Source organism: Neofelis nebulosa, chromosome 12 (genome assembly GCF_028018385.1).
Source record: "Neofelis nebulosa isolate mNeoNeb1 chromosome 12, mNeoNeb1.pri, whole genome shotgun sequence".
Classification (NCBI taxonomy): domain Eukaryota; kingdom Metazoa; phylum Chordata; class Mammalia; order Carnivora; family Felidae; genus Neofelis; species Neofelis nebulosa.
The window spans coordinates 4,479,573-4,494,014 of NC_080793.1; the positions used below are offsets into that span (position 1 = coordinate 4,479,573).

Sequence of the window (14,442 nt, forward strand, 5' to 3'; positions counted from 1 at the left end):
GAGGCAGAGAGAGGGAGACACAGAATCGGAAGCAGGCTCCAGGTTCTGAGCTGTCAGCACAGAGCCCGACGTGGGGCTCGAACTCATGGACCACGAGATCACGACCTGAGTCGAAGTCGGACGCTGGTTGACTTTCAACACAAAATTGGAAATGTTTTCACCCCCCGTCGGGGAGAGGAGCTTTCTGTAGTGAACTCACAGTTCCCAGGCACCGGAAGTGTTAAGGGGACAGTCGGGCTGGGGGTCCCCAGGTTGCAGGGCTAGTGTGGTTAGAAGTGCCAGCTCCCACTTCTCGGGGCCCCCACATAGACGCCTGACGTCTCCCTCTGTGATGAGGGCACCCAGACTCGTCCTGATGCTCCAGGACCCCAATCCCTTTCCTCTTGTCCCCCATCCCCAGAGCCTTCAGCTCTGGCTCTTTGTGACTTGCCAGCATTGAGAGGCAATGTCACCTATGAGCAGGTGCCTAAGACTTCTGTCCCTCCAAGGTGCCGGATTATGTAAAACCAATTAAGCCTCTACTTTCTTCTCTATTCTGCACACTGATCTGGTTTATAACGGGGGCATCTGTATTTAGGGGAGAAATGTCAGCTGCACCAGGACCTCTGAATCACGCTTCCTATTGCCCTGTTTCCGCGTGTGACACATCCCGTCCCTGTGCCCGGTGCCCTACACCACAACAGGGGTTGATTCTTCTTCCAATGAAACGGAGCGACAGGATTCTTAAAATACGTCCCTGGTGCAGGGGCCTCGGGGAGGGGCAGGAGAGCTGGCACCGGCCCTTCCTGGGTCTGGAAAGAGGGACCTCGGGGCTGGACACACCTGTCCGGAGACGGGCTCATCTTTAGTTGGCCCTGTGGAGCCCTCTGGAGAGGAGGTGGCAGCCGGGTGGACAGGCTCGGAGCCCGCTCCGGGGGTTTAACAGAGAGTTAACTTTCCAGCCGGCTATGATTTGTAAGGGAGCTTAAAGGTGGGAAAGAAAATCCTTTTCTTAGATTCAGCAGCTTTCACTAATCAGCTGCATCTCCGGGTGTCACTGCTTGGCTGACTGCTGATTTCCCCCCCCCCCCAACCGTCTCGGGTTCTATTAGGGAGCCAGGGGCCCAGGAGACCCGAGGCAAGGTTAGTCTTCCACAAAGAGAGGAGTCTGATCCCAGCATTCAGAGCACAAGGGCTTGTAAATCAAACTGTTAGCTTAATAGCTTGGGCCATTATTCTAAAGCAGTGGGGCTGAAACCAAAAGCCAGATGAAAATATAGTCAATTTGTTCATACTTTAGTGACTGAATGGCTATGTAATGTCAGGGGGTATTGGCACTGTGGAAGAAAGACAGGTCGGTCCGGGGAGAGGCGCAGCGTTCACCGTGAAGGGTGACCTCGGGATGCTTGGGCAAACCTCCCTCTAAAATGGGTTTAGGAGTCTCCCATTACGTGACATGGGTTTGGCCATAGACAGGCAGACTCGGGGAGCCAGCCGCCTTCACTGCTGGGGGAGGGGGAGCGCTGGCTTCTGACCTCTGCCCTTGATGGAAACCCGCGGCGGAAAACCCGCCGTGGCCAGCAGCACGGAGCGCCTGTGGGTCCCGGAAGGACTGAGCTGAATGGTGCTTGGGCACTGGGGACAAGGACCCCCCGGAAAGACGTAGCGTCCTCAACCTTCAGACACATTTAAAAAAGACAACGGCCTTCCTGGTTTTGTAAAAGCCATGTACTCACTGCAAAACACTCCAACAATGCGGAAAAGAGCATCACAGACAGCCCCACCCCTCCCCAGAGGTCACCGCCGCTGCCACCTGGGGACCCGTCCCTCTGGACGCCTGTCCTCGAGCACAGGCACCTGCGCAGATGTGTGGGCGCCTGTATCCCAATGACGTCACACAGCACAGGTTCCTTCCCCCAGTAAGGTGTTAGGAAGTGGTCATTAAATAGACTACAGTCGTTATCTTCAGTGCCCTTCGACGGGCACATCCAGGTTTTCACCTCCGTCAGTGGCACCGCCGTAAATACGTGGGCACACTCACCCCAGACATTTGTCTTTGGGCCGTTATCGCTGGCAGTCTTTGTAAGGAGGGATAAACCGTCTGCTTTTCTTGGCTTAGTATCAGGTGGCCGTAGGATATGCAGTTCAGACAGGGTCACTTTTGCCAGCAGAGGGTGGCATTATGAACAATCCCACCTCCCAACAGGCAGGCCGGGATGTCTGGCCCCTTCCCCGGGAAAAACTGACCAGGTTCCTGCAAGAGGCAGGTGAACAGGATTGCGTTGATGGGAGTACCGTCATTCAGATTGTCCCCAGCCCCACCTTTCCAGGCGGCAAACCCCGGACACTGGCGGCGAGGAGCTGCTCCAGACCTCCCCCATCTAGCTGTCCACCCCTCTGTCCGTCTTGTCCACCCCACCCCCGCCGGGCGCCAGCGGCTGTTACAGCAGTATGGCATCGGCACGGAGAACAGGGCCTGGCGAAAAGGTGCTCGCCGAGACTTGTGAATGAATGAGTGAGTGAATGAATGAATGATCATCAGGACCATCCTGCAGGCCAGAGGCCATTTATTGGCACCTTAATAGGGTCCAGGTGCCCTGCTAAATGTGTACGTGTGCTGTCATCCAATCGGGCCGGGCCCTTTTTCAGAAGAAGGAATGGGGACTCGGACACGGTGACAGGGCGGCAGGCTCGCCGTGTGACCCAGGTGTGTCTGACCCTGAGTCCTGTGCACACACAGGCACAGCACGCGGCCCCCTCCTCCCTCCCCACTGGCTGCCCCCCGCACGTCGGTAAAGGGCAGGAGTCCCTTTGCCAGGGGCACAGAGGGCACTGGCTCCAAGCCCAGAGATCCCTCCACTCCGGGGAGTGAGTTCACATCCCGTCCCCTAGCACGGGAAGCTGACGAAGGGTCTGGGTTGCTTCCCCTGACAGTTCACTCTGGGTTTAGGGGTCTGGCACCACCAAGAGCCACCAAACTCCCTCCCACACCGCTCTCTGACCAGTGAATCTGGGATCATGAGCCTTAGGCTGCAAGAGACCCAGAAGCATAGGCTACCCCCTCGGGACGCCTGGGGGGCTCCGTCCGACTTCTGCTCAGGTCACAATCTGGCAGCTCGTGGGTTTGAGCCCCGCGTCGGGCTCTGTGCTGATGGTGTAGAGCCTGCTTGGGATTCTCTCCCTCTGCACCTCCCCCACTCACGCTTTCTCTCAAAATAAATAAACAAACTTCAAAAAAGAACGATGCTAGAGGTGCCTGGGTGGCTCAGTCGGTTGAGCGTCCGACTTCGGCTCAGGTCATGATCTCGCGGTCCGTGGGTTTGAGCCCTGCATCGGGCTCCGTGCTGACAGCTCAGAGCCCGGAGCCTGCTTCGGATTCTGTGTCTCCCTCTCTCTCTCTGCCCCTCCCCTGCTCATGCTCTGTCTCAAAAATAAATAAAAGCATTAAAAACAATTAAAAAGAAAAAAAGAACAATGCTACCCCTCATTTTCAGATGAGGAAACTGAGGCCCAGAGAGCCTCTAGCCGGCCGGTGGCACCGTATAAACGCCCTGGCCACCTGCCAGCCGTGGGCTGACCCTGTCTCTGGGCCCTGGCCATCCATGGCAATTGCTGGTGGCACGGACCAGAGAGGAACGCTGCGATCCCAGGCAGCCCAGTGGCTGACAACGATGTCCACCGACGGGTGTTCCTTCTGCTTTCCTTGGTCCCCTCGGGGGCTCACAAGGCCGCTCGGGGCCCCGTGTGGCACCGGGGTGGGGAGGGTCTCCGGGTGACCCGTTGACGGCAGCGGCCGCTCCGGTTCGCTCCGCGTTGACCCAGCCCGGGGAGCGGGCCGCGGCGCCCCTGCCTGCTGCTTTTCCATGTGAAAGGTGTTTAATTATTTCTGACAGGGTTCAGCGTCGACATCTGTTCGCGAGCGGGGAGAGTCCATTTAGGTTATCCATCACTGTGACAGGTTCAACTTTTTTGGAAGCGCTTTTCCCTTTCATAATGGGGCTGGGGTGGGGAGGGGGGGGGCGGTGGCTCGGCACAGACACGAGGCACAAAGACCCTCCTGGGGCTTCGCGCAGGACGCCGCGTAGCCCCCACCGCCCCTGCCCCTGCGCTGGCCCTCCTGAGCCCAGACCTGGTCGGGGGGCAGCCAGGGATGGGGGGACGCCGGGAGGCTCAGGCTGGGAAGGGGCCTTCCTCAGGTCTCTGAAAGGCTTTTTAGTTCTTCTGCCATTCAGGGCCGCGCTGGGCATTCATTCATTCATTCATTCATCTGCCCCTTCATTCTTTCCACATTTACGGATCACTCACTGGGTGCGGGGCTCTGGGGATGCGGTGGGGGTCACAACAGGCGTGGTCCTCGGGGGCTCACATTTTGCTGGGGAAGATGGACGACTAATTGCCCAATTAACTAATTAATTGCAGTGAGGATACATACTGTGAAGGGGAGAGAGGGGCCCTGCCGTCCTGAAGACGCACGGGCTGGGTGTGGAGTCAGGGCGAGGGAAGGATTCTCAGGAGGCTTCTGCAGCCCTGGATGGAATCTGGGACCCTTTCAAACAGGGCCTGTTCCTTTGCCCCTCTGAGCCTCAGTTTCCACATCAGTGGAATGGGGACACCCTTTCTACGAGATACTTTTCGTTGGAGGTATTTCCCCAAAGGGGGTGGGTTCTGAGCGCTGTATCCATAAGAGGCATCAGTCTGGGGTGGGGTGCCTGGGGACTCTTCGGGGCTGTCCAAGGCGGCGCCCAGGGATGAGCCCTGCTCCAGAGGAACTTCCGGAACCCCGCGAACGTTCCCGAAAACATGGCAAACACGCTGTGCACCCCGGGGCTCTGTGCCCCCGGAGGAGTCGGGGGCACTCGTTCTGAAGATGAGGCGTACTGAGCCGTGAACGTGACTTGGCACGAGGTGGGGCCCCGAGCAAAAGGGCACCATCACAGGATGCCTCCCGTGGTTCCCGCCCGTGTTTCACAACAACGGTCTAGAACGGAAGGACGGCTCAGCCCAGTCCCCTCTCTTGAAAACAGAAACTTGTTCGTTCGCTTCTGTGCTTGCACACCCACCCTGGGCCGGGCACCGCGGGGACACTGGCGCGCCACACCCGCCCCCCGACGCGGGAGCCTCGCGGGGAGGGGCTGGGGGGGAGGCCCCTTCCTTGCTCCGCTGGGCCAAGACCGCCCGAGCCCTCCTTTGTCTACTGCCTCGAGGCGACGGGCAGATTCCAAATCGGAGCCGAGGGGCTGGGGGTTGATGCTGAGTGACGTTTGCGGGGGTGGGGGGAGGGTGGTCTCGTGTCCGTGGAGCCCTGGGTCCCCGTCCCTCCCCGGGGCAGCAGCCCAGGGCAAATCAGAGAGAAAACCAGAGCGGAAAGAGCAAAGGGGGACAAACAACAGAAGGAGGGGCTGGGGCGGAGGCTGTGGAGAGAGACGTAGGGGCGAAACGAGGCTAGAAAGGCAGGAGGTTGGGGGAGACGGAGAGACCAGAGCTGAGCCGCGCGGCCAGGCCAGGCTGGGGAAGCTACACACAAAGCGACGCGGGCAGGGCCTCCCGGCATCTCCCGCTCGGCGGCCGGTCGTGTTCGAGTGCGGGGCGGCGCGGGCTGACGGGCCGCGGGCGGATGGTCACTGACATGTGCTGACGGAGGCCACTTGGGCAGGACGCAAGAGGCCGCGTCGGGGGGCAGGCAGGCTTCTCCGCGGAACTCAGCAGCCTGTTCGATTGCATTAGGCTCAGGAAGCCACTGGCCCCTTCATTGTCTAAATTGCAGTTTAAGTCAATGCCGCGGGTGGCCTGGGCTGGCCAGAAACGTGGCTTTGTCCAGCTGTCTTCCTGGGGCCGCGCGTGTCCCTGTGGCTCCCTAGAAAGGCTCGCGCGGGGCCCGAGTTGGGCACGGCCAGCTCCCCTGCCGCTCGGAAGCTGCTGTCCCCAAATCTCCTGTGGACAATGCCCCCGGCCCTCACGTTCTCTTCCCCTGCTAAAAGACTCGGAAGATGAATCCCCCTCTGGGTGTGACAGGGCCACGTGGCCTAGCGAACCCCAGTTCAGTTCAGAGGCGGGAGCACGGCGGGTGCTAGATCGTTCTGGGTGTGTGTCACCCCCTTATGTCAGCCCCTAGTGGACATTTGCTCCCCTCCCCCCAGGGACGGACGCCACCTTGCTGGGGGGTTTAGCACCAGTGGTGAGGGGCCGTCCTCCCCCTCAAGTCCCCAGTGCAGGATGTGGTGGGTCAACGACCCCATCGGTGGGGGGGGGGGGGGGGGGGGGGGTTTGGCCGGGACAGTGTCCACCGTGGGGACAGACACCCAGGCTCTGTGGTCAGACGGCCCGGGTCCAGCGCAAGGCTGCCGCTTAAGCCCACATTGGCCGTGCTCCCTGTCTGCAGAATGATTTCAGCTCAGGTCAGGATCTCACGGTTCTTGGGTTCGAGCCCCGCATCAGGCCCTGCGCCGACAGGGCGGAACCTGCTTGGGATTCTCTGTCTCCCTCTTTCTCTGCCCCTCCCCACTCCCCACTCTCTCTCTCAAAATAATTAAATAAACTTTTAAAAAAATTATAAAAAATATATATATAATAGTTGCTGTTATTATGCCAATCAATGGTTAGAAGCCCACAGACTCTCACTGCCTAGCAGACAGGTGAGGACCCGCCAAAGTGAGGGGCATCTGCCCTCGGGGCGGGAAGGGGCAGGTGGAGGTGAGACTGACCTTCTGGAATTGAGGCATATGCCAGAGGGCGTCCAGCTTCACGGGCGGCTTGTACTTTCGCAGCTGACTGCTCCGGGTCTCATACAGCTTCCCCAGGATCACCTGCAGGCCAGAGAGATGCGGAACTGGGTGCTTACCTGGAGGAGCGCGGGCTGTGAGGACGGGGTGGGGGGCGAGGGCAGAGGGCTGGCATTCCTTGTGCTGCAGACCCCCGGCTCACGGTCCTCCCAGTCTGACTTCACGGCACCTGCTCTGCTCAGTGGACTGTGGGACCGCTGGGGGCCACGAGCGTGTTGTTCTGATCTTCTGCTTTGGCCCTAAAACTGGCGGGGCTGCTTTGTGCGGAGGTAAACTTCCCCTGACCTGCCATGGCGTGAGCTCTGGGGACCCTCGTGGGACAGGGTCCCCACTAAGGCCCTGGAGGGGCCCACTCGTGGGCTCTGTTTCTCTAAGACTTGTTACACTAATATGTTTTGTGCACTTTTTCTTTCCTTTCCTTTTAAAAAAAAATTTTTAGAACCTGTTTTTATTTTTGAGAGAGCGAGTGAGCATGTGTGGGGGAGGGGCAGAGACAGAGGGAGACGCAGATTCCGAAGCAGGCTCCAGGCTCCGGGCCGTCAGCACAGAGCCCGATGCGGAACCCACGAGCAGTGAGATCGTGACCCGAGCCGAAGACAGATGCTCAACCGACTGAGCCGCTCAGGCGCCCCTCTTTTTTTTTCTTTTTTTTTAATTGAAGTCCAGGTGACACACGATGTTAGGTTGGTTTCGGGTGCACAACACAGAGATGTGACAAGTGCTCGCCACGAGGGCAGCTTCCGTCTGGCACCACACGCTATCACCGCGGCACTGGCCGTATCCCCGGTGCTGTCTCTTTTCTGCCCGTGACTCGCTCGTCTCGTAACTGGAAGCTGGTATCTCCCACTCCCCTTGAGTAGGACCTCCAACGTGTAGAAACTTCCAGGCCCGCAAAGTCCGGATCTGCCCTGGAGGCCACCAGCGCCGCGTCCCGTCCGTTCTGATGGCAGAATCTGATGAACTTTCCGCTCCTACCGCAGCCGATCCGCGGCTGTGACGTGAGGCGCATGACAGGTGCGGCCGACAGACGATAAAAGCAAAGCCGGATGTCGCGGGAGATGCCACCACCCCACCGAACCCCCTTTACCGGTGTATTTTGTCAACCGTTTGTAATAATCTTATCGAACGTGTCGGTGGATAACGTAGAAGCCCTTTGGATCGGCTGCCTTCTCCGCCTTCTAGAACGGTTCTGAAAGTATCCGCAGACCAAAGCAGAGAGGCTGTCCAGCCAGGAGCGACTGAGCCGGCCTTCAGAATCGGAGGGACGCAGGCACCCCGCTGCACCTTTCTAAATGGAAAAGGGTCTCCACTGGAAACGGGTCACTGATGCCAGGCAGACAGGGTCAGTTGTAGAATCTGCTGAGTTCAGCTTTGAGTAGAGGGGCCGGGATGATGACCCGCTAAAACGGAAGCTGTTGCCGAGAATTTCGTTGGAGGTGACCGCCATCAAAACCCCAGGACATCCTTAGGTGCTGGAGGGAGACAGGCTTCCCCTCGGATGGCGGCAACTTGGCCTCCCAGACTAGCCATCTTATCACCCCACCCCAATACGTGGTTTATCAACCCCGACAGCAGCCCGAGGGTTTGTCGATCTGGGTGTTCACAGCCGGTTGTTAGACAACGTACAGCAAGAGATCCTTGGAACAGGAAGAGAACCCTGGGGCTGTTTCCACAAGTGTTTTCCCAGTGCCTTCTATGCACCAGGCACGGCATGGCAGGCCCTCATCTGAGCTGACCGATTTTTTGTCCAATGAGGGGACCGGGACCCTCCGACTAAGGGTCTTTTTCGCCCAGTGAGGGAACTTGGACCCTCAGCCCCGGAGCACCCTGGGTCCCCACCAGTGCTTGGGGTGGAGCCGTCGCATTAGTGGGGTGCTCTGCTGAACAAGGAGGGGCACTGGCCACCGGCCGTCTCTAGAGTCAGACGATGGGAGCTTGGTTTGCCACGGATTCGCAACACTCTGAGTTGCCGTGAAATTGCCGCTAATTAAAAACCACGACCAAATTGGAGCTATAAAGCAGTTTGTCATGGCAGGGCTCCCTCTGAAACTGGTCGTTATCATAGTACGTTGACTCTTTTCTTGAGCCATTAACGAATAAACTAGTCATGGGCTGCTTTTAAAATGTTATTACGGCATTCTGCTTTTTAATGAGCTGGTGTCTCTTACTCTACCGATGACAAGAACAGCGCGGGAGGGGCCCTGGCAGCCCGCCACAGGGCTGGGGAGACTGGCGCCCTCTGTCCCTCGGTGCCTCTCCTGGCCTGGCCTGAAGACGCCAGAATTCTTGGTAAGACTCTTCCAGTCCCCAGGTCGGTTCTAGAACATCTTTGCCCCGTTGCTGAACTCCATGATGGGCACTCCCTTAATCAGCAAGAGCAGGACCTCGCCATCAAAGGAGCCGGCAGTCGGTTGAGCGTCCGACTTCTGCTCAGGTCATGATCGTGTGGTTCATGCCTTCGAGCCCCGCGTCGGGCTCTGTGCTGACAGCCCAGAGCCTGGAGCCTGCTTGGGATTCTGTGTTTCCCTCTCTCTCTGCCCCTCTCCTTCTCGTGCTTGGTCTGTCTCTCTCTCTCTCTCTCTCTCAAAAGTAAATAAACATTAAAAAAAAATTAAGGGGCACCTGGGTGGCCCAGTCGGTTAAGCGTCCGACTTCGGCTCGGGTCATGATCTCACAGTTCGTGAGTTCGAGTCCTGCGTCGGGCTCTGTGCTGACAGCTCAGAGCCTGGAGCCTGCTTCGGATTCTGTGTCTCCCTCTCTCTCTGTCCCTCCCCTACTCATGAGCTGTCTCTTTCTCTCTCTCTCTCTCTCTCAAAAATAAATAAACATTAAACAAATTTTTTTTTTAATTAAAAAAAAAAAAAAGCCGAGACTCTGGGGCTGGACACACCCAGGTCCAGGCCTGGCTCTCAATCCCTCGGAGCCTAAGTTTCCCCACACAGAGAGCCCAGCCTCACGGGCTGCTCAGGAGAGAGGACGCAGGAACACAGGTGTGCGCTCGGCCCAGCTGTCTGCACCGAGCTGGGCGTAGGGACCGGACTGGCCGCGATTGCCGTAACAACCAGAGACACTAAGGTCGCGTTTCTAATGAAATCTGTGTAGCGCTGTGTAGCACTGTGAACCTCAGCCTGGATCGGCTGCAGCTCACACACCGTTAGCAACTGGCAGCGTTAGGGCACGGTTCTGTCCTCAGCCTCAGTTTCCCTGCGCGGGCACCGCCTCCCTTGGGGCTCAATTTGCATGCCCAGGAAGCAGGAATGACACCCACGTCAGGGACTTTTGTCAAACATCAATGAAACGAGGTACATGATGTACGGGAAGGGGTCCAGCGTGTGGCCTATCCGTCAGCTTCGTGTGAAACAAACTGTATTCCTTTTTTTAAAAAAAAAATTATGTATTTAAGTAATCCCGACCCCCAACGTGGGATCGAACTCACAACCCCGAGATCAAGAGTCGCACACTCTTCCGACTGAGCCAGCCACACGCCCCCAAAGCGTATTCCTAAAGAGTAATAAAATGTGCTCTTTATGGCAGCCTGCCTTATTAGCCTTTTCTTTACAGGTAAAACTGGGCGCATTTCTGCCAGATTCGTTCGAAATCAGATCTCCCGATGTGCAAAGCCGTGGGGAGGTTTGGTGGAAGGAGTTCCCCCGCTGGGAGTCGGGAGACCCGCGAGTCTGACACAGAGGCAGGGCCGGGGCCAGAACCTTCCGCTCTCAGGGCTTGAGAAGGGCTTGGGCGTGACCGTCACCAAGATCCCTGCAGCCAATGGCACCAGGCGGCTTGACTCCCACCCCCCCAAGACCCCAGGGACAAAGGTGCACGCATGTCCATCTCGAAGCTTTGCCGGGCCAGCCCCTCCCTCTGCTCCCGCCCCAACAGGGGCCTTGCCACTCTGGGGGGTGCACTTACCTTGTGCTTTTTCTCCAGTTTAATGGCTTTCTGGGTGGCCTTTTGTTCCTGCACCCAGAGCTGCTGATACCGGTGCTGAAGCAGGTCAAAGAAAGGGGTAGAAGGCCTGCAGGGACAAAGGGCAGGCAGGCTCGAGGTCTGGGCAGGCCAGCGGTCCCCTCTGCTTTCTCTCCACCGAGGGCGCCCACCTGACCTTCGGGGCTGTGGGCTGGGACACAGTGACAGAGACCCTCTAGACAGGCTTCCTGGAGCCTTTTTTTTTCAACGAGGCCTTGTCCTTGGGCGGCTGAAGCCATTCTTCATAAAGAATCTGTGAATCCGTCCCCTACCCCGTCCCTGCCTTCGTATCTGATCACCTTGGCCTGCCCTCACCAAGAATCCCGCCAGCTGGGTTCAGCAAGCGTCCCCCTGTCCCGGATGTGTCCCCTTAGCAGCTTTCTTGCCCTGACCCCCACACCCTGCTCCCCAGCTATAAAGCCCCACCTGTGCTCTATTCACAATTGAGCCCTGTTCTTTTTTTTTTTTTTAATTTTTCTTTTTAATGTTTATTTTTGACAGAGAGAGACAGAGTGCAAGGGGGGGAGGGGCAGAGAGAGAGAGGGAGACCCAGAACCGAAAGCGGGCTCCAGGCTCCGGGCGGTCCGCACGGAGCCCGACGCGGGGCTCGAACTCACGAGCTGTGAGATCGTGACCTGAGCGGAAGTCGGACGCTCAACCGACTGAGCCACGCAGGTGCCTCTAATTGAGCCCCGTCGGGGGCGCCTGGGTGGCTCAGTCGGTTAAGTGTGTCACGTCAGCTCGGGTCACGATCTCACGGTTCGTGAGTTCGAGCCCCACATCGGGCTCTCTGCTGTCAGCACGGGCCCTGCTTCCGATTCTCCTTCTATCTCTCTCTGCACCCCCCCCCGCCCCCCTGCCCAGCTCATGCTCACTCTCTCGCTATGAAAAATAATAATAAACATTAACAACAAAAAAAAACCCAAACCCTTACCTCCTCTAGTTTCTGACTCTGGCTCTCCTTGACAAGGGTCGCCAGCCTAGGAGAGCACTTACCCCGTGCAGAGCATTTTGTATGCCTCACCCCTGTGCAAGGCTGTGGGGGGGGGGGGGGAGGGGGGCAGGTGGAACCTATCCAGAGTCACCAAATAAGTGACGAGGACAAGTTTTGTACAGAAGAACCTGAGCTGGTAACTGTAGGAGGAATGATAGAATCGCGGGGAGGGAGTATTTGCTGTGCAGCTCTGAATGAAATCGTGGATTTAGGTCATAATCGTCGGTGGTGCTAATGTGATTAGTGGACGGCTGGTGGGGGACTTTACAATGGGCCGGGTGGCGGGACGGGGGTGGGGGTGGGGGGTCGCTGTAGCAGCTGAACTGAATGAGCCATTGTTTTTGTCTTGAGAGACAGAGGGGAGGGGGAGGGGCAGAAAGAGAGAACCCCAAGCAGGCTCTGCACCCAACGCAGAGCCCGACGTGGGGCTCGAACTCACCAACCGCAAGATCATGACCTGAGCAGAAATCAAGAGTCAGATACTCAGCCGAGCCACCCAGGCGCCCCAATGACCTTTTTTTTTTTTTTTTTTAATTGTGGTAAGATATACATAAAATTCACCCAAACGATCAATCTTACCATTACTGAAAGTGACAAAGGGACATGTGCCAGAAATGATACAACAGGAGGTACCCAGTACCATCCACCAGCCTTTCTCTGGGAGCATGAAACCAAAGTGACCCTGAAGGCAGTCAAACTTCCAGACAAGCACCGTCAAACGAAACACGACGCCAGCCCCACGCAATTGAAAGTTTTCCGGTAACAAGGTGAAAAACATACCAGGTGGTGCTAGTTTTATGAATATATTTTAGCAATCTAATGCCTTCCAAATGTTATCATGTCAACATATAAACCTTTAAAAATACTCGTGGGGTGTTCGAAAGGTTCGGTTTCAGAATTTGAATTTAAATTAGTTAAAATTAAGTACAATGGAAAGTTCGTTTCTTCGGGGCACTAGCCACCCGCGGAAAGCGGTTTTTAGGGAACCACTCGCTGAGGTTCGGGAGTTATTGTTTCTGTTGGAGGTGCATCCGGGTGGAATAGCATGTTGTTTACAATTTGCTTTAAAAAGGAACCTCCGGGGGCGCCTGGGTGGCTCAGTCGGTTGGGCGTCCGACTTCCGCTCAGGTCATGAACTCCCAGTTGGTGAGTTCGAGCCCCGCGTCGGGCTCTGCGCTGACGGCTCGGAGCCTGGAGCCTGCTTGGGATTCTGTGTCTCCCTCTCTCTCTGCCCCTCCCCTGCTCATGCTCTGTCTCTCTCTGTCTCTCAATAATAAATAAACGTTAAAAAAATTTTTCTAAAGGGAACCTCCAGGGGTGCCTGGGTGGCTCAGTCTGTTAAGCATCCGACTCCCGATTTCAGCTCAGGTCGTGATCTCACGGTTCGTGACTTCGAGCCTCATGACCGGCTCTGCATGAAGGTGAAGACCCTGCTTGGGATTGTCTCTCTCCCTCTCTCAAAATAAATAAATAAACTTTAAAAATTAAATAAAGAGGAACTTCCACAAAAAATAGAATCCATTACAAAAATAAAGTGAAAAGGTCGACACGGATGGCAGGCTGTACGGATAATGGTTGAACCTGCGTGACGACAGTGGATCATGGGGCTGTATTACACTATTGGCTATGCTTTGGTGTATGTTGGAAATTTTTCGTAATAGGTAAAAAGAGAAAAAGAAGAAGAAAGAGTGAGTCCCGCTCATTGCTTTCCCCGTCATGACTTTCTGACCTTCCTTTTGATGGTGAACAATCCTGGCCAGCTTTTCTACCGCTCACGTCTGAGCTGATAATTCCGTTTCCCTGGGCCAGAGAGTCTCAGATTTTTTGGTGCATAAGAGTCACCTGGGCCCAGGGGCACCTGGGTGGCTCAGTTGGTTACGTGCCTGACTCTTGATCTGGGCTCAGGGTGTTGTCTTGCCGTTCGTGAGTTCGAGCCCTGTGTTGGGCTCTGCGTCTAGTGGAGGCTGGTTGGGCCTCTCTCTCTCTCTCTCTCTCTCTCAAAAATAAAGAAATAAACATTAAAAAAAAAAAAAAAGAATCACCTGGGCCCAATTCCCAGAGGTTCTGAACCCAGAGGTGGGGGGAGTAGCAAGAAATTGCATTTTTAGCAGACACAGGAAATAGTTCTGATGCGGGTGACGAGGGCTGAGTAGTGGGCCTCAAAGTGATGTGTTTCCATCCTAATCCCCAGCAACCGTGACTATGACTTTATTTGGACAAAGGGCTTTTGCAGAGGTAGTTAGCATCTCGAGATGAGATTCATAAATGTGTAAATACTCATGGCAGCCCCGGGGAACTAATACTCAGGGGTTCCTCAGCTCACCCTTGGAAACACCACCAGAGACTGCTGTGCGGATGACGAGTGGTGTCTAGGGTAGGTCCCAAGACTGGAAATCACAGGGGTTTTTTTTACTGCTGAAGGAACCACAGAGCAGCGTTCTGGCCATTGTCCTGTGCGCCTGGATCACTGGGGGCTCTGGTTACAGGCACGTTCTGGATCAGTAGGTCTGGAGTGGCCACAGGTGCTGCGGTCCAGGACCCACACTTCAAGGCTTAAGTCTTAGCCCCCTATGTCCCAAGAAGCTGTGGTCAGTAATTTCTGAGCCGGTGTGTATAGACATTTTGTCTGGGGGAGGATCCACGGCTTGCCTCCTTGCACTTTTTTTATTAATTTTCTTTAATGTTTTTATTTATTTTTGAGACGGAGAGAGACAGAGCATG

At 56.2% G+C, this 14,442-nt stretch overlaps 1 protein-coding gene across 8 annotated transcripts in view; it reads right to left on the bottom strand.

The window, feature by feature from the left end:
• Positions 1-14,442, bottom strand: part of CFAP77 (cilia and flagella associated protein 77) — a 129,991-nt gene that overhangs the window by 20,774 nt on the left and 94,775 nt on the right. For all 8 annotated transcript variants that reach the window (XR_009251336.1, XR_009251334.1, XR_009251335.1 and 5 more), the window contains exons 4-5: positions 10,671-10,776; positions 6,681-6,782 (exon numbers count right to left, since the gene is read on the bottom strand). Coding sequence is in view for 5 of the 8 variants with exons in the window: in XM_058693720.1 (XP_058549703.1) it covers positions 6,681-6,782; positions 10,671-10,776 (208 nt within the window). In the remaining 3 variants the exon portion in view is untranslated. The remainder of the gene's footprint in view (positions 1-6,680; positions 6,783-10,670; positions 10,777-14,442) is intronic.